Below are 26,077 nucleotides of genomic sequence, written 5' to 3' on the forward strand. Positions count from 1 at the left end.
CACCTGAATGGTGTCCCAGGAGCTGACGCTGCTGGTGTTGGGTACCTGCAGGGCACATCAGTACTGACTGACCTCACTGCAGAAGATGTGAGGTGTGTTCTAATCAATGCAGTGCTTACAGCCAAATGCAAATCCCCCGATCCTGTTCTCTCCTGGCAAACATCATTAGGAATCTCTCCTGAGTATGCACATGGGCATCCACTGGACAGGATCAATTAATTTATTGCCCATACTTACAAACAGCTCAGAGTTGCATGGCCCAGGTCAGCAGGAAACGTGTACCTGCCCCTGCACAGGTTTTCAGGGCTGATCTGTACTGCAGTTGCTAAGTAGTGAGGTGGGGCTGGAATGTGGCATCTTTGGAGCAGGTGAGATAGAGGAGATGGTTGGGCTGCTTGTGCGTGGCTTTATTCTGATTCAAGTAATGCTGCTGTAATGTGGTTATATCAAAGGAGACGTTGCAGCCTGTATGATAGGATTTTTGTTGTTCTGAATTGAGAACTCCTTTTATTCTGCTAATCCTTTCACCGGCTGCAGGCTCTGTCTGCTCTTTTCAAGCGCACAGTCCACTGCTTTATTTCCTGCTCCTCTGTTCTGACTCTTGTACTTGGTCTGATTTCTCTACTTCCTTAACTTCTGACTTGTTCTCCTCTTCTCTTGCCAGTGCTGGGATATGTGGGCTGCATTTCATTACTCTGGAGAGCAAATCTCAGCCTCCTGTGTCCTCATCTGTGTGCTGCAATGCTCACCACAGATAACGGAGAAATGCTGAGAAAATTCTTCTCCTGGGAAGCAGGAGGCATTTTCCTGGGGATTTCCTCAAAGGAGTGACACGGAGGAGCTCCAGATTGCCACCACCCCAAAAGCAGCATGCGTGATGGTAGGGCTGTGTGTCCATGCTGAACCAGCCACCTTTGGACTTCACACTTCATTTACCCTTTCCTGTTCCTGTACCTGAGCAGTGCTGCTGGCAGGGCAGAGCTGCCAGGTGGCAATGAGTGCTCCAGTGGGAGCTGCAGGCAGCTTGGGGTGGTGGTGGCACTGCATCAATCTGATAACCATACTGCAACTCAATCTGCTGCTTGCCTTGTACACTTAGAATGTGGAGAGCCCCTGAGGCAAAGTGCTCCTTTGTGCTAACTTCCAGAGAGAAACTGAACACCAGGCCTACCTTTGTGCTCTGGGAGAGGTGGAGAGGAAAACCCTCTCCTGTTCCTAAAATGCCTGGGTTGCCCTGGAAAGAATGTGCAGCACTGCGCATGATGAGTAGTGCAGCCTTGTGCTGTGTCAGTTCTTGTTATCTGTCCTGCCTTTGTTTTCTATGTTCTCTGGACCTCAGCAACCCAACCTACAGTTTAACCTGAAAGCAGCAGAGGTGCTGTCACGTCTTTGCAGGCATGCTGCAGGAGGTGGGGGGTCTTCCCTTGGATGCGGTGTGCCTGATCACCATCAGATAAATCCTGATTTTTAAGGAAAGCAACTGGCGGTGCAGCAAGGCTTCCATGCAGCAGCTTGAGGGGTACATACCAGCCATGCCCTGGGTTTAATGCTTTGTCCCTCAGTTGGGAAATCCCACAGGCAGCCGTGCCTCTGGGCAGCTCCCACAGTGCCCTCTGCAACTGTAATGACTTGTAGTATTTATCAGAAAGTAAAGCAATTTAAAAATGCTGCTCTACAGCTCACCAATCTAGCTGTAATAGCAGCCAAAGAGTTCAGCTGTGTCAGGGAATGCAGTGGGTCAGCTGAGGACAGGATGACAAACACAGCTTTCTGCCAGCCTGGACTCTTCAGTCCTCCTCATTCCAGTGGAAGGGACCCTCACACTGTAATTTGTGTCATGGAAAATGATGACTTTTTTTAATCTTGGTTCTTAGCTTGGATCATAGCAAACATTAATTGAACAGTCTGGAAAATTGATCAGCAAATGCTGCCCAGCAGGAAAGCCTCTTCCTGTCTGTTCCTGTCCTCACAGAAGTATCATCATTTGTCTGATTAGAAAGATGCAGCGAAGTTCATCAGTTGCATGGCACACTCACACAAGGGCACAGAAGGAACTCTTAGATGGCACAGCAGAGGAAGCAACCTTGGAGCTAGCACTGGCTCCTGGCCCCCACCCCACTGTGGCACCTCCCTGCTTACCTTGCTGGGATCACTGCAGCTTTCTGCTAGGAACAGGCTGAGTGGGAATCTTCTTTAATCTCTACTGCCACTGCCTGGGCTCTGACACAAATGCTGTTTTGGATGCAGATGTGAACATGACCTGAGCAAAGTTTGCTGCTCTCACAGGGTTCACAGCTCTGTGATAGGACATTAGTCAGGGGCTCAAACTTACGTTCTGTCCATGAATCTGTGTTAGCAAATTCTGCTGTGAGCATCACTTACGATACTGTGCTCCTGACCTAAAGGATTCAGAAATTGGTGCTGTTTGCACCTTGACCTCATTTATATTTAAATCTTTTATGTATTTTTAGAAACAAATTTAGATAATTTTACTGATGAGAACTAGAAACTTGGCAGCTTTTCAGGAAACTCTTAAATATCTGCTGTCTTGGAATTTAAGGAAAATGCCAGATATCTTAATATGACCTCACAAGTCAGCAATATTACTATATAATCTTCTGCTTGCCTTATGAACTCTGTATTACGAAAAGCTTTGGCTGCCTCTCAAAACTAAGCATCTTCAGAATCCGCAGCCTTCACGGTGCTCATAAGGCCTTTATACATCAGCTTGCTCTAGGCAGCTGACCAGCTGGATAAAAATGTTATCAGAAAAACTCCTCTCTTCCCCTCAAGTACAAAAACTTGTTTCCAGGGTGTCTGGAGGACACAGAAACGTGGAAGTGAATTAGCTCGGTACCTCAGAGGACAGACTACAAGCATTTTCCACCTCCGCTCTGTAGCCTGATGTACCTTATCCATCCAGGTGCACTGTACTCATGTACAGCCAACAGCAATGTGGCTAACAAGGGATTAATGTGCTTTGTATGTAGCTGCTTTAATTTGATTCAGGTCCAGATCCTATGAGGCAGTAAAGACCTCAGCTCCTACTAGAGGGGCTTGGGACCTGTTAAAAAAAGGGTCTTTAATCTTCCACTGGGAGCCTGAGCACTAAGGGGAAGCATTCCTTCTGTATGTACTGGTAGTATTTACAGGATTTTGGTACTTTTTGTAATAGTCCACTTAAATCTTAATGCGTTGCTTGGAAACCAGCCGTGTCCACAGCGAACAAACATGTAGACGTATCCTACCGCTCTCTGGCTGAGTTTACTGTAAGGAATTGCTTTATTGCAACAAGATCTACTTACAGCAGTACAAAAAAGTAGCTTGTCAGTTTATTTTAAATTCCAAATACTTAAATTCTGTCATAAAAACAGAAAGCCTTTCAAAGCTGAAGGCTAAGCATGTGAAGACATCACCCAGAGGCAAGTACTTTTTTTCTCTGTTCTTAGAATATTGGTTCAGCTATTTTTTAATTTAGTTGAGTCTAAGTACAGTGCTTAGAAGTAACAAGCTTGGGTACTATTTTGTGCTAACTACTACTATTATTATTTTCAAGACACTTGAGCTGATTAATTATGTTTCCGAAGTGTATGGCTGTTCAAGTTTTCAGACTGAAATTAAGAAAATACAAAATTAAAAAAAATAAATAACAGTAAAACTTATAAGCACTTAGCAGAGGCCAAGGTCAGCACCACTTCTTTTAAAAACCATCCTCCAGCCCCTTCCCATTTGGAAGGATCGATCAACTATGAGTGGCACTCATTTTACCCAAGATTACTCTTTCATTTTGCCATTTTGCACTTGTGAAGTCCTAGAACACTCTTTCTGAAATGGTTTGGTCTCCTCTGCATGGACATGAGAAGCGTCTGCGTTGTTTGCAGTTAGCGATGAAGCAAGGCTTGAGCTCCCGTGTTTCCAGCTTCCCAGGAGACAGGCCTGCTATCAGGCTTTCCTTGTGGAGCCTGAGCAGGAGTGCACGATCTCACAGCACTCTCTGGGACTATTAGAATCCCATCCTAAATGGCACATGCTAATAGTTGGTTCTTGTTGCCTCATGACTGTTGCACAGCATAACAGCAAAAAGATGGAAAGTGCCCAGGAAAGGCAAGAGACTAAACAACTCATGTTGCTTCTTTTTGTTAAACCTGTAACTTTTTGTGCCATGCACACGTATTCAAGTGCTTCCTGGAGAAAATGCTTTCATATTAAGAGTTCGACTTCTGACATCCGTTGTCTGAATGTTTCTTATGCAAACTAAAGAGATCTAGAAAAGAAAATCAACTGTTTCTAACCTTACTGCTCATCCCTGATTATCTGACCCAGAGTTAATGTGGCATTATTAGTGTATCTGTGACTTGTCCAGTGTCACAGGTGAATTAGAAGGTCTGTGACAGGCAACCCTGCGACACGCACCAATATAGATCATACAATACTAGGGATTTTATTTCTCTGACCCGGTGTACTCAATCAAAGAATGAGGTTCTTTCTTAAGTTGATTCTTCCTGGCTTTTGTGACAATAGATAAGGTCGTTTTATTGTTTAAACACATTTTTTGCGGTTTATTATATTAAGATGTTTGGCCTGATCTAGATTATGTGGCTTCATGAAACTGAAAAAGACCTATTATTCTTCCCACCAGAAAAACTGCCCCTCAACCTGACCACAGATGTATTTCAGGAGTAACCTTTCTGAAGTCTTACTGATTTCTAATGCTATATTTCACACTATTAGGTTTAAAGCCCCATTTTGATGTGCAATTCCAAAAGTATTTAAGGATTAAAAAAAATATATATTGACTTGTCAAATTTCAGAAAAGTTTATTTTTTCATAAGCTTTGGTACTATTGTAAAGAAAGCTTAAAAGAAGAGTGGTTCGACTGCATGGGTTACTCCATTACTCAGTAATACAGACAAACCTCACCAGTACATCATTCTCCACCTTTCTTTCTCTGAAATCCAGTGAATTTGCCCCGTTGTCTGAAAGAGGTGAGGAAGCATGTCCAGGTGCAAGAATTTAGTCAGTTCACTGTAACACCAGAGTGAGCCATTCATTACCTGAAATAGGAATAACAGAACCTACAAGTTCCTGAAGATTAGAACAGTCAGTGAGATCCATTCCTCTAATCTTGCTTTTCAGCTCCAACATACAGAGGTCAGTGCCAGAACAACAAGGCAGGAGAATAAACTAATACTATCTAAAGAGATTTTGTTGAGGCTGGCATGTGAAGAGAAAGGAATTTACCATTATATATGGCTTTCTTCTGCAGGAGACCAGAGCTTGCATACTCTCTATGCTTCCTCCCTATGGAGGGATACAGGCATTTAAAAAGGAATTAGAATGCTGAGATGCTCAGTCCATGTTGGATCACTGGCTCCCTGCTCTTTGCTATGGAACATCTACTAAAGAAGTCTTAGGAAGACTTCTGGGTTTTTTGGGACCAATACTAAAAACAACACTGTTAGGACGTTTTATATCTGGGGCACTTCAGCACTGACAAATGCCTTCTCATTTTATCATGCTGCAATCAAGGTGACAAAAAAGTGTAGCAGCTACTAGAAACTGCCCCGCAGCCCAGCAAAAACAGGGTCTTGAAAGGAAAAGTTTGGCACACAAAAAGCTCCAAACACAAAAAAGCTAAACCTCCACCAAACCATTTCTGCTCGTTGTGAGCCTGCCAAAGCAGAGCAGACTTTCTCAACAGAAAAGGCTACATTATGCTAGAAGGAAATGAGCTGCAAGGCACAGGAAAAGGGAACGCGAGTGGAGATTTATGGCACCACTGAAAGCAGGCACTGTACTGCCAGATCAGGAGTAAGACTACCAAAGGATGCTACCTCTGTTTTTTTGTCTATCAAGGAAGAAGGAGAGTTTGTGTTGCAGGGTATCTGCACTACTGACATCCATAACAAAGCTCGTTGTTTCAGCTTTCTGATCACAATGGCTATGTTCAGCCTAATCAGATTTTTCCACTTTTTCAGAAAAACACAAGGGGAAAAAAACAAACTCCAACCCCTAAATCCAAACCAATGAACATCGCCAAATAGTAAGTAGGAAACAGAATGTTACAAATGTTCTAAGTTTTGTTTAAGCATTGATGATTTCCTGAAGTACAAACTTCAGGTGTTTTTTTAAGTCATTGTGTCCTGCTACTGCTTCTGAACACCATGTGGAAGGATTTGTTCATGTTGACATTTTTTACTTTGCTTTATTGCAGCTTTTGCACTTTGTGTTGTACATGTTCGCTCTGCACACTGACTTCTGGATGTGCACAGACTGCAGCAGAAAGGCACATCTGTGGACAAACAGACCCACTGCCTATTTCTGGCATGAGCCAATTAAGAAGAATATAAATTTGTTTTTATTTTCATTTTATGCTGCCAGGAATCTCTAGTTGCAGCTCCTTTTTACTCCCCCTGGTAAAATCGCTCTCAGAGGTAAGCCTAAGCCGCTAGCCTTGAAAAGCTGCAGGATCTCCCTGGAATTTTACCAAGCTGTTTGAACCTTGCCATGGCTTTTCTTGCAAGTAAAACTGTGGCATGTTTTCAGCTCCCCAAACTAGGTGAATGCCTACTCCAAAGGATTCTGATGGACAACTGTATGTTTGCACAGACTGTGAAAATGTGAGTGCGCACTAATATCCCTACAGTATATTGTTCTGTAAGTGTAACTTGCACAGTGCATTTTGGATGAACATTTCTAAATTTCTCTTTAAAAATGTAGTATTTGATCTTTCAAAGATATGCACCTTTCTTCGTACTGAGCATCATACCAAAATGCGGACACCTATCAGCTGTTCTTCACACATAGTTCCTGTACATTTAATTTTCATTAGTTATGAATCTGAGCCTCAGACTCGAGACTGCATGGTAAAAAATGTTTGCGAGTGCCTCAAAAGTACCTTTGTAGTTTCTTGCTTTTAAGGAAGACACGACTCCCACCTTTATTTAACCACAATTTGCATTAATAAGAGGACAAGATGTTGAATTACGTTTCTCTACAGTTTGGGTCTGTCCTATTGTCCTGAAAAAGTATTAGTCATGTAGGTTTAAACCCTGTGCACTCTGTCAGCAAGCGCCATGTGGAACTGAATGCTAAAATATTAGTTAGCAACATGTCTAACAGAGATAAGGAAGACTGTTTCTTTCCAGAAACAATTTTTTGTTCACGAGTAAGAACCACTGAGGTAATCTGCATTGCTCTCACAAGCGGGCAAGAAGCGTGTCCTGAAACTTCAACTAGCTCCAAAAGTGCAATACTTGCACAGAGACTCAGAGAGCAGTGCTGCAGCACTGCTGTTTTCTGCGATCCCAGGTAGGATTGCAGAAGCAGGAAGAAATCACACCACGATGTGGACGACAGTCTTTCCTTCATACTCCTTTCTTTCTGCTGCAGCCCTGGAACTGGGGTACTGTTCCAGTAAAGCCTTTTTGGGAGGATCTCCTGGTTGTTCCATACGCTACTTGACAAGGACTTGGATCTGACCAGGTGCTGGTTGATTCAATGACCAGCAGCCAGTCTCCTTTAGCACCAGTGGCACATGAAACATGACCATGTAGGCATTACTACCTATTTATTGCTTTTTGAGTTCTCACATTTTATGAAAAATTGAGTATAAAGACCTCTCTCAGTTCTTTTCAGTTCTCTCAGTGCATTTTCTTTCCCTGGTGTTAAGCTAGCAGCTTGCCAGTCCTGGTGATGTCTGCCTGTAAGGTCTAGCTGTGGGACCTTAGGGCATGTTAAAACAACAGGAGACATATCAGCAAGAACAGTGCAAGGAAGTGAACGCAGGAGGGCTGGTAAGTAGTTTCCTCTGAAGGGCAAGGAGGAAAAATCCTATCCTCTGCAATTACACCTCTGAACTTGGTGCCATCTCCATGGAAGAGGTATTTAAGCAAGTGGAAACTTCCTGCAGATGCATACACGGTTGTTAGTAAGCAAGTACAGTGTCAGGCATGCATTGTGGCAGCCAAGGAAGTGTGTTTGCTAGGTTCCTTGCTGCAGTTTCATCACATGAATAATATTTCTGCATACATCTTATGACAATCCTGACAGAAGGAAGCATCTCCCATATAAGAGGGCTTCCAGCTCATGGACATTCTGCTGACACCATCAATGAGGTGGCAGACTAACAGCACCTATGGAACAAGGCAAATCCCATTTTTGGGGTGATGTTGGAAGACAAATTCCAGGAGGCAATTTCCAAAAGTCGTAATAATTGAACACAGTGCTCACAGGCCATCTGATCACAGTTTTGGTATTAATAATATGGGATGTACTCAAATTGGGAACCTGTTTATAAGGGGTTTTTACACTCAGCTTATGTGTGAGCAGAATGAGTGCTAGAAACATTTTTAGAAACCTAGTCAGCTGATGCACATAATTTCTGCCTATGGCATATTTAGTTTTAGCTGACATATTTAATTGTAGCTTAATCTCCAGGTCTTTTAATGGCTTTTATGCAGCCTACTGTTTACATTCACATCCATACAATGAACTTTACCAAAATCCGAGTGCTACCCTATAGCTACTTGCATGCAGCTTTACAAGCTTGATAAACAAATGCTTTAAGAGAGGTTCATACATATATATAAATGGCTGCAATTTGTACCTACGTTTGCATGTACATTTCTAATGTAAGAATGGTAATTTTGTTATTCAGACCAAAAGCAGCAGGCTGGTATCAGACATTAATCAGGCTGCTGTTTCTAATTCTTGTACTTTTCTAAAGAACTGAGGAATGTGGCAGGAACTACACAGAGCCAACTCATGGAGCTTCTTACCCAGTTTTTCGTCTGCATTGGCAAAACTGATGTTGAAGCCCTGGATAAGAATTTCTCTGTGTAGCTCATCTCCTAAGCAAAAAGTAAGGGTGTTTTCAAGCAGTTAGATAGTATCTGTCAGTTACTACTTAGTAGCCAATAAAGAGTGCGTTACTTCCTTTTAAGCTGTACCACTTCATCTGAGTATTGGTAAGCTTTAATGCGCAGCATAACTGAGTACATTAGCAGGTTATTAATAGCAGGAGAGATTTGTTTTCATGGCATGTAACCGTTTCTAAGACAAAGCAGTTTGGGACGGGGCAGACTGAGCTCTAACAGCAATGATCCTGGAGCGGTTGTGCTGGATGAAGGGATGTGCTTGTACCTGAAGGCAGCTTTTATTTCCCTGGGTGCAACCATGAGATTTCATGGGGTCATAACGGGCTGTGACACACAGGGACACCCCAGTGTCATTGGAACACTCTCAAATACAGTGGATAATGGCATTCACACCTCAAAGCCTTCTCTTTTGCCTCCTTATGTTATGCCAGGGGGGACTCAGAAAACAATCTGACCATTTCCTCCAAATGCTGATCGTAAAATGTTTTATTTTGAACTAGCAGAGACAGTGCATGGAAGGCAATCGTGAGCTCATTGATTTATAGTTTCATCTTCACAGTCTTTTCCAAATACTCCCTCATGTTTCCTCTGTTGGCTACTAATTGCCAAGATTACCGTGCTTTCTGCCCACCCTGCAGGTGACTGGAATTGCAGAACAGCTAGCAAAAATGTGACACAAGAAGTTTACAAATCCCAGCATCGGACAATTTCATTTCATAGCACAAAGATACCCTCTCGTGTTTTTGGGTATCTGCAGCACTTTCATAAACGGATAGCACATAATAGTGACTTTGCCACAGGACGCCTTTGAGTTTTATGCTGCAGCCCTGAAGGGAAGAAGGCTCTCTGCCCCAGAAAGCTGACACGACACCCCACACTGCCTTCGGGTCAGAGCCGTGACACCGCCCGCACGCCTTCCATCATTTGGAAGGAAGTCTTCCCTCCACGTTATCCTGTACAGGGCAGAGAGCCGCCTAACGCCAGCATAGGGCAACGGGTGCTTCGGTCTTGAGCTGAAAGCCTTCGGCCGGGCTCCTCTTGTCCCGCCGTGCGCAGGCTGCGGGCCGTGCCGGTGCGAGGCGCAGCGCCCTCCGGCCGCGTTCCGCTGAGTGCCGCCCGCAGAGCCGCGCCGTCCGCCGGCGCCGTGCTTCGCTGTTACGGACGGGCCGCTGACACGCGGTGTCACTTCGCACCTACACGCAGCCAATCCCGCTCCCGGGGCGGCTGTCCGAGCTTCCTTTAGCGAAAGTTTTTGGCTAGAACGCTTCAGGCGCTTGACACCGCTAGGCTTTACCGACAACGCCAATACGCCAATACTTTACCCCGATCCGACGCCTTTGGTGAGACGGAAAGGCGTTCCGCCGGCTTCGCCGCAGACGGGAACCGGCTCCCGTCTGCTCGCAGCCCGCCCGGCCGCCGCCCGCCCGCTGCGACCCGGCACGGAGTCGGCGGCTCCATCGGGAGGGCGCGGATCGGCCCCGCCGCCCGCGGCGACTCTTACCGATGATGATGGCACAGGCGCTGAGCAGCCCGATCTCCTTCTTCAGCGCCACCCGCTCGGGGCCGCCGGGCGCGCCGCGCTGCTCCCCGCCGGCCATCGTGCCCGCGCCGCTCTGCCCCGAGCCGCGCGCATGCGCCGCCCCCAGCGGGGCTCCGGGGGGGTCCGCGAGCGGGGTTCGAGGGGGCGGCGGGAGCGCGCCGGGATGAGGATGAGGCTGCGCCGGGCGCCTCTCGGGGCCGCGCGGCGGACGTGCGCACCTGCTGCGAGGAGCGGGTGACTGCTCTCCCGCTTATGAGCGGGCGAGCGCCGCGTGGTAGCTCCGCGTTAGCGGCGCGGAACGCAGCGGATGTCTCCACCTGTGATCCCACGCGGTGCGCACCGGCCGCCGCAAAGCAAGAGCGAGCAAACAGAGTTTGTTTTCCACGCGCGGGGCGCGCAGGTAATCACTGGGACGCTTCGTTCCCAGGAACGTGGGAACTGTGGAGACTGTCGGGGAAACGGCGCCGTACGGGAATTTACACGTCCTTGGCTCGGTGAACGAGCCGCTTTCGCAGAGTGCTGGGGAGGTTCCCTGCGCTCTCAGGTGAAATCAGAAAGTGAAATCCCAGCTTGGCAGCCCGGGCTCCTCCGCTCACAACGATTGCCCGGGGGTCCCCGGTGCCGGGTCAGAACGGGCGTTCCGCGTGCAGCTCCGCAGCGATGTGGAAGCCCAGGTCGGCGGGGAGGGAAATCCCCGCCTGGGGGCGCGTTCGAGAGGCGCGCAGGTGAGAAGCGCGCGGCGCGGCCCGGAGCTGCGTTTGGGCGCGCGGCGCGTTGTCGGAAGGTGCGCGGCTGCGGTGAGGGGATGAAGGAGGTGGGAGTTTCTGTGGCGACATCTCTCTGATTTTGTTTGGCTTTAGAACGGATGGAATGGCTGAAAAACTGGCGGCCGCCTTGCGGAAACCCGAAGGCTGTCTTTATGGAGTGGAGAACCGTAAGTGATTTTACTTTATAAAGCTGCTCAAGCTCCTGCTGTTTAAGAAGACCCGCTGATTTTCGGGGGTTGAGATGCGTTTCCGAAATTGATGTATTGCTCCATAGAATTGTTGTTTGTAGGCGAACGGCTTGGCTAACTACTCCTAACAGGTGCTTCTATTGAATGATTTCACACTGTTGGTACGGAAGCGCTTTATAGGAGGATTTGCTTCCTGAACTGCGTGCGAGCTGCTGCTGTTGTCATTTTAAAGGCAGGAAAACGTGCAAACTGCAAACAAAAGTTTAGATGCTCTCTGATGTCTTAGCTGTTTCTCCTACGTGGTTTAAGCTGTTGCTGAGCCCTGCTTTCCATTGGTGGCAGCTGAAGTAATTCGTAGCACCTCTGATGGGCTCACCCGGACGTTACGATTAACTCGGTGCAAACACACCTGGGATGGTCCGTTGTTTTGTTCGAGGTAAAAATAAAATTGAATTTTGTTGAAGTACAAAACCCAAGAAAAACAGGAATGAATTATGTTATAAACTGCATTACTAATGGCGTTACTGAGTTCTATGAAGTTTCAAATCATTGAATTCTTACAGATCAACCACAAGATATGTTTAACGAGTGACACTTAAAAGGATAATGTTGTACTTGGGTTCTTTTGCTGTGGTGGAAACGTTGGTTTGCTCTGAACTGTGTGTACAGTCTTTGTGTTGCTGTGCAGAGGATGGAAGTCCCAGGCAGTGCTCTTAAGCTAATGGGAAGCTGCACTCTGGCTGTGGGCTGAAGGCAATAAATAATAGGATTCAATTAACTCTATTTATCTTTTCTAGCTCTACTGTGTGGTAGTTGGAGGTGTCTTTTTCTCTTTTCTCCTTTAAGTTTTCTGTTCAGTACATGGGTTTCTGCTAGTTGAACTATTAAATATTCATTTATATCAGCATGCAGGTGTGCACTGTACATCTTGTTCTACAAATGTTCCTCCTTGATGAAAAGCATGGGGCGTATATTTGTGATTTGATTCAGGTGTGGGTGACGAGGAGAGTTGGCCGCAGCTGTGTTGGTGGGGGGGCTGGGGGTGGCTGCTGCCCAGCAGCTGTGCTGCCTCCCCCTGGAAACTGAGGCTGAGTGTGTGGTGTGTGGGTAACTTCAACTGGGATCCTTGTATAGTTCTTCATTCAAAGAATATTGGTTTACTATTGTGTTCCCCCCCCATGTGTGCATAAGAAGTATAAAATAAAATATCTTTTTCTTCTTTTTTTTTTTTAAAGTGTTTTGATTTGTTGGTGGAGTAAGCAGGGGGCAGTTCGCAATGTGAGCTTTAGATATTTCTATATCCATAGCAAATCACAAGGGTGTAGAGCAGCACTGGGCCAGAGCCCTTTTGGAAAAGGCAGTATGACAAAGGTTGCCCTCATTAGCTGCCAGAAGCTGCTTATTTATTTAGTTAGGCTGGGTGCCTGCAGGCTTCACTGCATTCTCTGCACGAGGAGGGGATTCTTCTCAACACTGCTTGTGGGAGTATCGGCTGCTTATTGGGGTTGTGTGTTCTGCCCTATGGTTAATAATGTTCCAGAAGAAGCAAGTCAGAAGGCATGTACATTCAAATTGGTAGCTATCTGAGAGAACTTTCAGAGCCTTCTTTAAAATTGTTTTGGATCTGGACATGCAGTATCTAATTGAATAATGAAATGTTAGTAAGCAAAAAAGCCAAAGTTCTTTGTAGGAGGGCAATTGCTGCGTAGCAACTGCACAGAGAGGATACAATGAAGCTTGCATGTGTTCTTTTGTTGCTATTTTTGTCCTCCTTTTCTCAATGTCCTGAAACGTACAGAAATTATTGAAGTTGTTGGGACCAATTCATTTGTTCCTTATGCCTCTAAAAATGAGGGGGGCAGACAGTGACCGTTTGCTTATATATATGGGAAGAAATAATAAGGGAGTTCAACGTGTTAGTTAAGGAGGGGTGTTGAGACGGAATTTTCAAATGAACATAGTCTTTAATGTATGTGAGGTGAAAGAATTGCAGGGATTGTGACAGTAACACCCTGCCCACTCTTTGTTTCTGCACTCATCTAAAAAAAATTCTATTAAAAAAAAAGTCCAAACAATGAAATGTCCCATGCCTGCTGCTGAAAACAGTTGTTAAAAGTGTAGTTCAACTTCCAGTTTAATGGGGTCACCATAAACAATAAGTGGGAAAGAGCTGAAAGGATAAAGCAGGTTGTAGTGTATCTTTAAAGAGCAGACGATTAGCAAAAGGCAAGTAGGGGAGTAATGGGATTTTAAAGTGAATGTTAATTGCTAATCAACTTCAGAGGAAAGTTTGCCACGTTCCTCTTGATTGTCACCTATTCTGTATCATTGCAAACTTTATAAATAAAAAATAATCATTAATTTTACCTTTGTTTCTTGTTAAAGGAGAAAGTGAGGACTGAGCAACCAGACTGTGGGGAGCGTTTGCTACTGACCTTTGCACTACCCTCTCAGAACTTTGCTCTGCCCTCGTGGAGCACTGATCTCCAGGACAACTCAAACACTGTGCAGTTCTCCCTCACTGCCCTGTAATGGTTGGTGTGGGTACTGGGAGCAAAGTGCTGTGAGCTGGAATCCAGCGACCACCTCTAACCAAGAACATCTTGTGGTGTGCAGGCAGTGGGGAGTCTGGGTTGTCACAGAGCATTTGATTGTCTCTTGCTGTTTTCTGAAGTCTTTGGGAAGACTTCTTGCCTCTTTAAAGAGGGGGCAGGTTTGTGATCAAAAGCTGGAGTTAGCAGATAAGTGGTCTTCAGGCTTACAACCATGGCTTCTAAGTAAATTAAGCTTACTGGTTCCTCTCTTCCATTGTCCTCTGCAAGATCTGTGAGCTTGAATCCAGTAATTCAGAAACTTGAGGAGATCATTCAGGCTATGTAACTGTTCTGCCCTCCTCTAAAAAGGATGTAGCTTTGTACGCAGTAGAGGTTCACCTTGTGTTAATAACTCTCCACAGACCCTACTGAGAAAAGTAATTTGGCGATATATAAAAAAATCCACTCACTTAAGGCAGCAGGCTTTCATCCTTAGGTTCTGCTAACCAGAATGTTTGTTGTCTCTAACGTGAATTATTTACCAAGCATGAGCTGCTGGACACTTAGCTATCTGTGTCAGAACTCTGTATTTCTAAATTTCCAGCTGTATAAAGTGGGCTGTTGTATGTTCAAACTACATCATTCCTTCAAAGATACTCCTTCAAAGATATTTCATGGTGGCTGATAAGCAGATGAGTGTAAGTAAATCTACTTGTGAAGTTATTTGTAGGTTGTTGAATAATTAGGTTTGTATAGCCAGAGTTGCTCGAAGAACATGCTTCCTGTTGAGCACTTGTACTGTTGGTTTACTGGAGTTGGAAATGAAGTGATGAAAGGGAATTGAAACAATGATCAATTTTGGAACAAACACTTACGCTGCTTTTTTGTCTCATTTTCAGTATAACATACTTTAGTTTACCAGATTAGAATATTTTTAGTCTTATTTTTTTGTGGATTATGAAAACCCTATTTTTTTTCCCCCCCCTTCAAAGACCATGTTTTTTAAACCTCATTCTTACTGCTTAAGATGGACATAATATTGAAGCTTAATGCATTGCAACTTCTAATTGGGTTGGAATAATCCCCTCAATTTCTCACAAGTAACACTTAAAGTATTGTGCTGTTGACTTGGGTTTTTGGTTTGAGGTTAACCGTGATGTGTTTCACTTCCTTTTCAGAAGGAATAGCCTTACCAGATCCTTTTCCCTCTATACTGCAGCCTATGCTGTCCCTCGCTGTTCTTCATCTGTGTGCAGCATCTTTCTTTTGAGGTTGGTCTTTCAGTTGAACATCATTTTCCTGTGATATTCCCAATTGAAACTATCCTGAATTTTATTCCACGCTGTTTCTCTAAATGCCGTTGCTCACTCTTTTCTGGTGCACTCAAAATGAATATTTATCCCTGATAGATTCTAAGGCCCACCTTGAAATTTCTGGTTGTGGTTAACCATCCTTTAGAGGTGGTGTTGGATGTTGTTTTCCCCTCAAAAATTTACACGTGTAAATTATGACAATTTCATTTGGCTCTTATTAACTTACTTATGAGCATGACACTTTGGGCAGAACCGAAGGCTCTGAGTTTCTAAAGGAAATTCGTTCACATCCACCGCTTCCCCTTTGCTCCCGATCAGACGCATTAATCGTGACCCAAATTTCTGTGAACGCCTGTTATCCTCGGAGAAGCCCGGTAGATGGCACTCTGGTCCTGTAACTTGGTATTTTAAAGCCAAAATTGTCATTTTGCCCACTGTGCTGATGGCCTGAAGTGCTTGTTTCTCAAAATTGGGCTTCTAAGCTCAAAATTTAAAATTATTGTATATATACTGTAAAAAGTATAAACATTTCAGTAGTAGTAAGTCTTGCTGAAATAAGTCTTTAAGAAAAGGAGAATCTTTCTGCGTGTATCTACAAAGCACCACTTGACATAGAATGTCATTGAGGAGGTGTGCCAGGGTGGTGGTCTTGCACAGCGGGCTGATGTCCTTCCAGAAGGTACGTCAACTGCCAGGGAAATCCCAAGGCTGCTTGTCCAAAGGCTTGCTTACCACGGAGATGTGATAGAGCAGGCTCCTATAGGGCTCCTCTCTTTTTGGCGGTCTCCCTGGTCATTGATTTTGTGAAGACAAAGTCAGTGGTGCGTAACCTAACCTACCTTAGTTTTGCCTTGAATGGGGCTCACATTCAGGTTGTCAGGGCCATTACTCCAGGTGTTTGAAGCTCCCTCTCAACTCTTCCTGACCTGTGAGCACTTTTGACTCTTCCTGGACAAAATCAAACAAGTTAGCTGAGCCATCTGGCAGTGGTTTGAACCAACTTGTTTGACTTTGCCCTAGAACTGACTAGAAGTGCTTACACAGCCAGTTACTGGGTCTCTGCTGGAAGGTGTTAACTAACTGGGAAACAAAAAGGAACAGCCTTCAAAATAGGCTGTGAACTGTAAGCTCTGGGTGAGAGGCTTTACGTGGGCCTGTTGACTTTCTCTGAAAGAGATAAGGTATGCTCCTATGGCCCATGCCAGCATAGAGGTGATTTAAGAAGCTGTTAAGTCACAGATCCTCACTAGTTTATCCCTTTATAAAGGTGTATTTCCCGCATGAGATTGATGTAACTGAGTGTATTTACCAGCTGCAAGCAGATCAAGATAGAGAATCAATTGTAGAACCTTGTTTTGGACTTCAGAGAATGGGGAAGCCAGTTTGGCAGGTTATCTATCAGCCTTTGAGATCTTAAAAACAAAAAACATTAAAAAAAAAAAAAAAAAAAAAAAAAAGCCATAGTAAACAAAACAAAACCCCTTTTAACCCTTATTAGTAATCTGGCATTGTATCATGAAATATCTTATCTGTACAGTATTATGGATTACGAGGAGAGTAATGAGCTGGAACACATCATCTTGAATTAACACAATGGTGAAATTCTGCGCTACAAATAAAGTAGGTTATCCTACTATCCAGGAGCTCATCTATGTGCAAGATGTAGAGCTGTCTTGAAGACAGAAATGTATATTTGGTTTAACTAGTTAGAGTTCATACATATCCCCTCCAGTATGTAGCTATTACAAGAGTTCATAAACTACTCCGTAAACCTGCCGGATGAATTTTTATTAAATGATATTCTTTGGTAAACAGGGAAAACAGAGCTGCGAGGAGGTTAAAATCTGGGCTTGGCTTCCCCACTAATGACAAACTCTGGCCCCAAAATTTGCTGAGACAGAGATGACAGGCTCTTGCAAGTACATCAGGTCATCCATCCTTTCTGGTTGCTGCAGGGTACAGGTGCGCTCAGACAGAGATGACCAGGTTAGTTTGAACTTTGCTCGCACACCAGACAGAGCAAGAGGGAGTTATGGATAATGATACCCACCTGCCCAATTCACGCACTAGAGCAACTCCACCAAACCTTTCTTTCACTGCTTGAAGTGTGCGGGCTGTATGAAGACTGCACCACTTTTGGTGCTTTTATTTCAGTACTTGGTCATCAGTTACAACCTGCCAGCCCTGGGTGGTTCTCAGTAAAAACAACTTGTACTTAGAGAAAAGCTTCGTGGCACCAGAGACATTACAGGAAGGCAGGATTTTCAGGGCATTACTTACATCTGCTGTATGCCCCAGTCTGGGAAGTGATGAGTGATTCTCAAACTCCAGCTGCTGATTTGATCTTGGACAACCTTGCATCTCTAACCTTGTTTGCCTATCTCTAGAATAGATGTTTTCTTCCCATTGCAGGCAGACTGAAGGCTTAGTCTTATGTGTTGTATTATATTTTGGTATTATCACTGGTGAACTTTTTGAAGTGGAGGAGGGATAGGCCTTTTCTTTGTCAGGCTTTTATATCATCATCACAGGGTAAGCAGATTTGCTGCACAGTGCGTCATCCCAAACTTTCTTGATGATAGCATCAGATTTTTTCCTATTTGCCCTTTTCCCTAGAAAGGGGTTAGACTCCTTGGGTGTTGCCTGACAAAACTCAGGAGGAGGATGGGTGCTGTGAGATTTTTCTGGCTGCACATCTTACTAGGGTTACTGAGAGTGCAGAGGACCCTCAATGCAGACAGGGAGCAGCCTGCACGAATGCAACAAGGAATGGAAGATTCTCCAAGCATGTTTCTTCTTTTTGGAGCACCTTGCCAATAGAGAGGGAGATTGTGTTGGAAAGCAGCTGGACTCCCCTCTCTGTGTGTGCATGTGGCCAGCCATCCTTCATGTGTACACATCAACTTCTTGGAAAGATGCAGCTTAATCCAGGTGTTGGTATTCACTTGCTGTCTGCACACCAGAATTAAGGAAATGCAAAGGGAATTTGTAAGCCAGTGAAAAGTTGTGTGTCTAACAGGACCAGCATTTAGATCTCACTCTGTGCTTGTAATCTCACTGACCTCCCTTCTAGTGATATTCTGGCTGTTCGCCCAATGGACATCATAGAATCATTAAGAGGAAAAGACCTCTAAGATTGTCCAGTCCAACCATTGCTATAGGATACTTCGTGTCCTGCAGCCCAGCCTACCTTTGGTAGTTTCTTTCTGCCTCCCTTCAGAGATCTGTTCAATGTCTGTTCTTGTCCACTTATACATACGCTTGGTTATTTAATGTATTTAACGAATATCTTCATCCTTTCAAATTTGGAAGATACAGACAGACATGTACAGAATGACTGTAGAAATTCACTTTTTTTTTTTTTTTTTTTTGGCAAATCTTACTGAAAAGAACGTTTTCAAGTGTACTCAGCTCTAAAGCAATGAGGTACAGAAGTCTGTATGAACTGCACTATTGAAAATAGTGATAATCTAGACCTTGTATCACCTGTGAACTATAGGAGAACAGGTGGTTGTGCAAGTGCTCTTAATGAGGCATGTGCTTAAGTGCTTTGTTGGACTGGAACCACAGCCAGCCTGTGGCACATGGAATATTTTCATCTGGAAAGTCTCAAATTGTTGAGTCAAGTCCTGTAGTTTCAGGAATAGCTCAGGGAGCTGCTGACAGCTCAGACAAATTGGTGTTTTTCTACCTGAGTTGTTGGCCATTCAAGCTGAGCTCAAAGCAGATCTTTGGGGCTTTGAGTAAGCCAGTGACAAATCAAAGAACCCTGTTTAACTTGGCTATGGCAGAGTATTATACTTCCTTGTGAGGCTTGATGTACTCCTCTGATTCACAAACATCTGTTTCTCTTCCCTGACAATTCCTAAGATGAGATCTTGAAGGAAAGTGAGCAGGGATAATTGGAATACTGGTAGTTCTCAGGAGAGCAATTGCAGGTGTGTGTGCAGGAGGCCAAAGCCAAGTGTGCTGGATGAACTCTCCTATGTAGTCATGGCTAAACATGCCTGCTTCAGCTATTTCTGTTCTCGCCTGGCACTGATCACTGGTGGTGCCATTTGGTGAATGGATTTCAGGATGCTCAATCTCCTAAAGTCTAAGAAGCATGGTTAAATACTCTGCAAGGACTAAGAATATTTAAGCGTTCACTTGTTCGCTTCTGCTCATCGCTAGGTGTGTTTTCTATCATAGCACAAGTTTCTCCTGCCTGTTCCTCCCGGTGTACCACCGTGCCTAGTGTCCATTTCACCTTGTGAGGGTAAAGCATACACAGACTTGGGCAGTGGTTTTATTTGAGCAGGGGTTTCCTGTAAGTGGCAACCAGAGGGTCTGGTCCATGCTGATGGCATGAATTTTTGAAGTTCCATTATTGCTCTGAATCATACCTTTGTCTCTATACTCTGAGTCATATATTAAAATAAAACTGTGGGAAATAATAAAACCCAGTTATATGAATGTGTTTTTTATTATACGAGTTCTTAAATTTTTTTTTTATTACTGCTTTGAGGCCAACTCATCGTCTTTTGTTATGTTCATTATAAAAGGCTCTGCTCCAATCCCTGTTAACTCAAAGGGAAAGGAGAGCAGTGCTTGGGGAGAAGAGCAGTTCCTTGCTGGCATCCATTCCTGTGTCCTCAGCGTGCCTCTGTCTTTACCACAGCTACCCTACAGGAACCCTCTGGGGTAGGTGGTGTTACAGAGGAGGTTGACCAGGCAAGTTTGCAGAAGACTACTCACAGAAAGGGGGTCAGATGTAGTTCTCTTCAGTCTCAGACTTAATGCTCTTGCCCATGGCCTCTGTTGTTTCAAGTACTCCTAAGTGAGCTACAGTCCTTTATCTAGCAAGTATGAAACAGTTTTCAGTTTTTCATTTGCCTTGCCTGCTCTGTTGCCAGAAAAGAGTGAGAGATCTTTCTCAGTCACAAAAAAGTGGAAAGTGAGATTGGAGGAGAAAAAACACAAGCGCACAACAAAAGCAAGTAGGAAGGGAAAGCCTTGTTCACAGTTGCTAATTAGAAAAGTAAATGGTTCCTACTGACAAAGAAATAATCTGCAGTGTTTTTGCTACGTATTTAGGCTTTGTAAAGTGAAGAGTATGTATCTTTACTTGGGCTTGGGAAATCTCATCTTCACTTTTAAGGCATGTTTCTTGAGCACACCAGTACCAGGACTCCTTGCTTACAGGACAATGCATGATCTGCGCTGCTTTCTCTCACCTTAGGAAGCAGCTGAATGTACACACACTGAGTTCTTGACCAGTGCTCCACTGCAGTCTGGCTTCATAACAGAATGAAGTAATTCCTCTGTGCATCTCTGGCTATAGCTTCCAAAACCTTTTTTTTTTTTTTTTTTTTTTTTTTTTAATTTTGAGTCTTTCTCAGATACTGGCACAGACCACAGCCTGAACTCTAGGAGTACTTGGATATTCTAGACTTTCTTCTATTGCTGGGCAAGCTACTTTTCCCCATCCTTGTCACGTACTCCTACAGGATCATCTGAATGTCTTTGGCTTTTAGAAGAGTGGGTGCTAATGAGACTGCAGCTTGGGGTTCTGATGGATCAAGTGAAGTCAGAAGTTGGCTTCTGGGTGACTCTGTGGGGGTATGGTATTGAAGTCTTTGTTACAGATGTGCTGTAGTTTTCTTCTAAAACTTCTCATAGAGGCACTGGTCAAAAAGATGAGTTTTGTGATGTGGGATTCTGGTCATCTAAAATAACACTGCCACCAAATTTGCAGTTCACAGGGCACCCAAGAAATGTCTGGTGTTGAGAAGCTGCAGTGATGAATGACCTCCCAGTAGTGTTTTATGTATCTTCTCCTGTGTGTTTCTGGGCACACATTAAATAATCCTCCAGCATAAGAAATGCATTAAATGTTCCCTGTCTGACCATCCACAAATCATTTAAATATTGTGCTTTTTGTTTATTGAATGTCTTTTGTGACATTTATTATTCTCTGCTTAATAAACTGCACGGGATCTAAAGGTGTGGCAAGTCCACTTGATCTCTTAGGGTAGCACATTTTGAATTGATTTTAACCTGTAGACTCATTAAATCATCAGACGTTTTCTGTTTCAGTGATAGGAAATAAATAGAAGTTCTGTCAGGTAATCAAAAACCCAGTAGACCAAGAAACTGTCTCATGAAAGACACAATAGATCAAAAGAATAGCCCTGTGTGAACCTAATACCTGGAGATTTGGCATCATCTGAAAATAACGTATTCAATGGTTGAAACGTCTGGACACAGCTGTGAAATTTCTACAGGTATTTAATCCCCATTTTCAGTAATTCAGGTGACTTTCACAAGGCTAATGCCTAGAGAGCTCCTATGGAAAGAACAGCTAATGATAAGTACAAATACAGATGGGGAGAAACATGTTATAAGGGCTTCACAAAAGCTCTTAATCCATGAGATCTAACGTATATTGTTGAGGATATTGAATAATGGATATGCGCATAGTGCAAACAAAGCTTGTTATGGGCACATATCTCTAACTGTGGTATTCTGAAAGCATTTATCCAGGCTCTGATGTCCACCTTTTTTGGTTTTGTGCTATCGTAGTAGGACATATTATCAAACTGAAATACTGGCTGCTGTGCTCTTTCTGCTTCTGTGGTTTTCAGAGCTTCTGCATTTCTGAAAAGAAGTGTATTTTTTTAAAGGAAGGAATATGACAGCTTTTGAACCTGGGTGTTGCCCCACAGAGTGGCTGTTCATGGTCCTCTTGGTTTTGTAAGTAATGAGTCTGGGTCTTGGGCGCTCAGTATCTAATGTTTTGCATGCAGAGTGGGTGAATGACTTGCATCCACAGTATTGGTTTGCATCTATGAGGGTGGTGCCTGGGGTATGTAGAATGATAGGGAAATTTAGTTCTTGTAGATTTATGAAAATTACTAAGAGGTGTAATGTACTGTGAAGCTATCATGTTAACATGCACAGGGCTGTCTTTTCAGTATTTTGATATGCAGCAACGGTTTTATGGCTGTCTCAGAAGGTGTTATAAAGCTTTGTTTCAACACGGGTAATATTCCAAATCCAAATTTTACTTCATTTTGATGTGGTTTCAGAAAACTAAAATTAATCACAGTTCATTTGCATTTTCCCTACTTGTCACAATTACAAGGCAGGTGCAGAAATAATGGGAGTTGGTTTCGTTTAATAGCAAAGATTCAGCAATGTTTGTCCTACCCAACTGTCTGATTTTTTTTCCTTGTAGGTGAGTTGAGAGCAAGAGCTGGAGGTGCAAGGCCTGTAGCATTAGTTGCATGGCCTTTCCTTGCCTCTCTTTCACCATGTCTCTGTGGGGTCACTCAGGAAGATTAGCACAAGCCAGCAACTAAGTGTGTCAGTCCCTGAGTAAATGGAAGCTAAGTGAAGTGGCCTGGTGTGTATAGTAAGGTGACAAGCACCAATGCTGCTTTACTGACAATGCCCCAAGATTGTATGTTCTTACAGTCAGTACTGTGTACACTGATTCCCCATATAGTTTGCCTTTGTTCCCTTCCAAACTCAGGAGAACAAAATCATAAAATAAAAATTACAAACAGCTCCTGATATCCCCAAACTTTCACACCTTTCTTTTACATCCCTTTTGATGAAAAGGGACTCATTTATTGACTTTGTGATATGTATTCATGATTCTCTTCCTTATGCTTCCTACCCTATCTTCAGCAGCCTTTTTAGGGGAAGAGGAAAAACCTTTAGGAGATTAAAGACGTAATAAACTCAGGTCCAGGTCCAAGGCTTGTGGCTTTTCCCCTGCTGATGACCACAGTAGGACATCTTATGGGATCTCTCTTGTGTTACTTTCCTCTTCTCTTGTACAGCCACAAGCATTCCTTTGCAGCAGTTTCCAGGGAAGAGGTAGCTCAGATGCCAGAACAGAAATCCTGTGATGTGACAAGCTCTTACACAGAGCAGCTGCTGATCTGCACGATACCTGAACTAGAGGGAAAAGCAATCTGCAGGGGGCTCATGAGAAGAACAGCTCATGAGTTTAGTACTGACTGACTTGGCTGTGTTTGCTGTCTGAAAGGTGGAATGCCCTTGAGTGATGAACTTCCTCCATGGTGTTTCCCTGAGAAAGCATCCTGACCTTCTATGACCATCTCTGGTTTATGTTGGGGTGGTATATATTACATAACGTATAGCTGATAATTTTGCTCTTACACTGTCCCAGCAGACTGTAACTCTGGATGAGAGTTAAAACCTGTGTTGATATGGGGAGCTGGGATGAGTTCTGAAGATTTTTAAGTGGTGGGCATTAGAAATTAGTCTTCACTTTTTTTGTGTCTAGGCTGTCCTTATTATGTAGGTCACTCTGAAAATAATGCCTCCTATTTCTTTCCATGGAAACTACAGCAGTTGCAAAGAGCACAGTAATGTTTTTTTGGTAGAGCAAATTCCCATCTACAAAATGCTCTTTTTTCAGTGTAGTCACCACCACCAGCCAATTTGCATGGGTGAGCTGATCAAGATGCTCTTCATTTCATGGTGTGAGAGCTGTGCATGGCTGTCTGGAACATAGCTTGTCCTTCATGTCACTGCCACCACTGCTGAAACACACCACCCACCACCTCAATGTGCTCGCACCCTCTGTTTAGGCTCTATCAATGCTCAGCAAGTATTGATGAATGTCTGTGGGTTCTATTTTTTCCACATGGAAAAAAACACCTCTGCTTCTTACACACTTCCATGTCAGGCACCATTTTGCCCAACTCCCCCCCCGTTGCCATCTGTCACACAGCAACAATACGTAGTGGAATTTTTTATTCTGTTTGTTTGTTAGTAGTGAGGAAGGAAAGTTCAGCACGTAAAAATGTTTTAAATGATAGAAGCTATTCCAACAAAAAACCAGTAGGTGAATGTAAACTTGAAAGGAACGGTAAGCACAAAGAATTTTGAAATATATATATATATTTTTTAAAGCCACAAATCAAGACAAAACTGGATTGATTAACTTACAACTGTTTTGAGACCAATAAGTGCCAGTGGAGGGCCTTACTGGATGAACAGAAGTGGATGTCATTGGGTGCTGGCAAACTGAGTATTATGCTCAGTAAGATATCTTTGGAGGACTGGGGCTGAAATGCAACTCTTGGGTTTCGTCTCCAGCTAGGAGTGAGTAGGTGCACCTTGTATGGCAGCAAGGTTGCTGTAGTAATTATTCATTAGCTTTAAATAACAGGGTAATTATGAAGGTAAAATTCACGTACCCCGACACACCCTTTTTTTGCTGGCTTTTCAATTTCTGAAGAATGCCTACAGCCTTCTGCTTTGTGTTGTAAAACAGGGCACTGCCCCTGGTTGTGCGGGGTTGTTTCTTTGCCTTTTTGCGTGCTCTTTGCAACAATGGGAACTGGGGTGAAAAGGTAACGTGAATCAGGGAGGCGGGCACTTGGAGAGAATCAACTTCAGTTTCTCCTATGCCTCCAAGGATAATGAAAGTATTTATGGGCACTAGAGTGGCATATATGCTGTATGTAGGATTGGTTTCTCTCTCAAGATTCTTGAGTTCTGCTTTTTCAACTTATTTTTCCTCTGGCACAAAAGACAGCTAGCAGAGCAGAAGGGAAAAGATGATATTTTGTGAGAATGGAAGCCTGGCCTGTGTTTTATATTTGGGATATTTAGGTCATCAGGTGCTGCTGGCTGCATTAGTGTGAGCGTTGATTTTGTGTTAGGAGGAATCAGCAGAGTTTGAATGGCTCTGGATAAAAATTCACATCTTGGAATCAGTTTATCTTGGGTGGATTGAATCTTATTTACTATCTTGAAAATCTTGGAGTGAAACTTAGCAACATGTCTTTTTACCTGAAATTGAGGATAGCTGCATGTGGTGCAGTGTGGTTATGCTCCACGCGTTTTGTTAGCTGCTCTGATTTACTGCAAATATGAAGGGTGCCAGGAGCCATGTATGCTGTGTGTGCTGTGGAGCACTGTGACCTATGTGCACAGCAGGTAGAAAGTCCTCTGCATCCCTGATGTCCTGTGCATAACTGGAGAATCAGCCAGGTTCTGCACTCCTTCCTCTGCTGCAAAATCCATAATCCAATATTAGACTGCACAGCTGCCTAGTGAGTGGTGTGGAGTGTTTAGCAAGGGAATGTGCTCAGCTGTGCTTTCCCAGACAGCTTGTCAATGACTGTTTCTTTTATAGACAATTTCTTTAACTGAAGTTTTTTGATTTTTTTGCATGGAGCCACTTACGCTCATTGGAAGTGATATCCTTGCTGTCTTTCACCCACCTGAGTACTACAGCCATGGAGTTTGAAGCTGGAAAGGTTGTATGTGGGAGTTCAGGCCCTCCCATAGGAGGTGGTCCACATGGCAGATTGCTTCCATCCCAAATATAAAAAAAATTCTCTGTGCTGTTAGGGTCGAAGGGTCACCGATGGTACCATGCTTGCATGTCTTTAGATGTGCCTTCTTCAAGGTTCGGTCTTGTAGATGTGCTCAAGGATCAAGAGAGCTTTCTAAGTGATATCAGTGTGAGGATGCCCACTTTCTTATCCCAGGTAGACCTTAAAAGTGAGACCAAGACTAATGCAAATGAGATGTTTATTCACAGTTCGGTAGCAGTAGAGATGAGCAAAGTGCTAATGACTACGAGGTGCTACTACATCAGGGGACAGTCATGCCATGTGTTAGGCAAGAACTTAGGATCTTGTGTGGAAGTTGCAAAATACTGTCAGCTGCATGCATGCGTGGCATACATATAAAGTATATACATTGTTCGCTTATGTGTATTCCTTGAACCTCACAGCTGTATCATTTCATAAATAGAATCTGTAATTTCTTCTGGGCCTTTGGTTATTTTTATTTCACAATACCAACATGTTTTTCAGTAGTAT

The 26,077-nt window shown here is 43.8% G+C and overlaps 2 protein-coding genes across 18 annotated transcripts in view; one reads left to right on the top strand and one right to left on the bottom strand.

The window, feature by feature from the left end:
• Positions 1-15,647, bottom strand: part of SLC7A10 (solute carrier family 7 member 10) — a 37,683-nt gene extending 22,036 nt beyond the window's left edge. Inside the window, exons 1-3 of the mRNA XM_042821759.1 lie at positions 15,448-15,647; positions 11,053-11,334; positions 10,381-10,637 (exon numbers count right to left, since the gene is read on the bottom strand). Coding sequence (XP_042677693.1) covers positions 10,381-10,637; positions 11,053-11,334; positions 15,448-15,647 — 739 coding nt within the window. The remainder of the gene's footprint in view (positions 1-10,380; positions 10,638-11,052; positions 11,335-15,447) is intronic.
• LRP3 (LDL receptor related protein 3) overlaps positions 1-26,077 on the top strand; it is a 212,708-nt gene that overhangs the window by 59,463 nt on the left and 127,168 nt on the right. For 16 of the 17 annotated variants that reach the window (XM_042821441.1, XM_042821457.1, XM_042821443.1 and 13 more), the window contains one exon: positions 11,280-11,353. The exons of the other annotated variant lie outside the window; for it this stretch is intronic. The gene's annotated coding sequence lies outside the window, so the exon portion shown is untranslated. The remainder of the gene's footprint in view (positions 1-11,279; positions 11,354-26,077) is intronic. 17 annotated transcript variants of the gene reach the window in all.

This window comes from Centrocercus urophasianus, unplaced genomic scaffold (assembly GCF_019232065.1).
Source record: "Centrocercus urophasianus isolate 14NV4802_14NV808 unplaced genomic scaffold, USGS_Curo_1.0 seq_2, whole genome shotgun sequence".
NCBI lineage: Eukaryota > Metazoa > Chordata > Aves > Galliformes > Phasianidae > Centrocercus > Centrocercus urophasianus.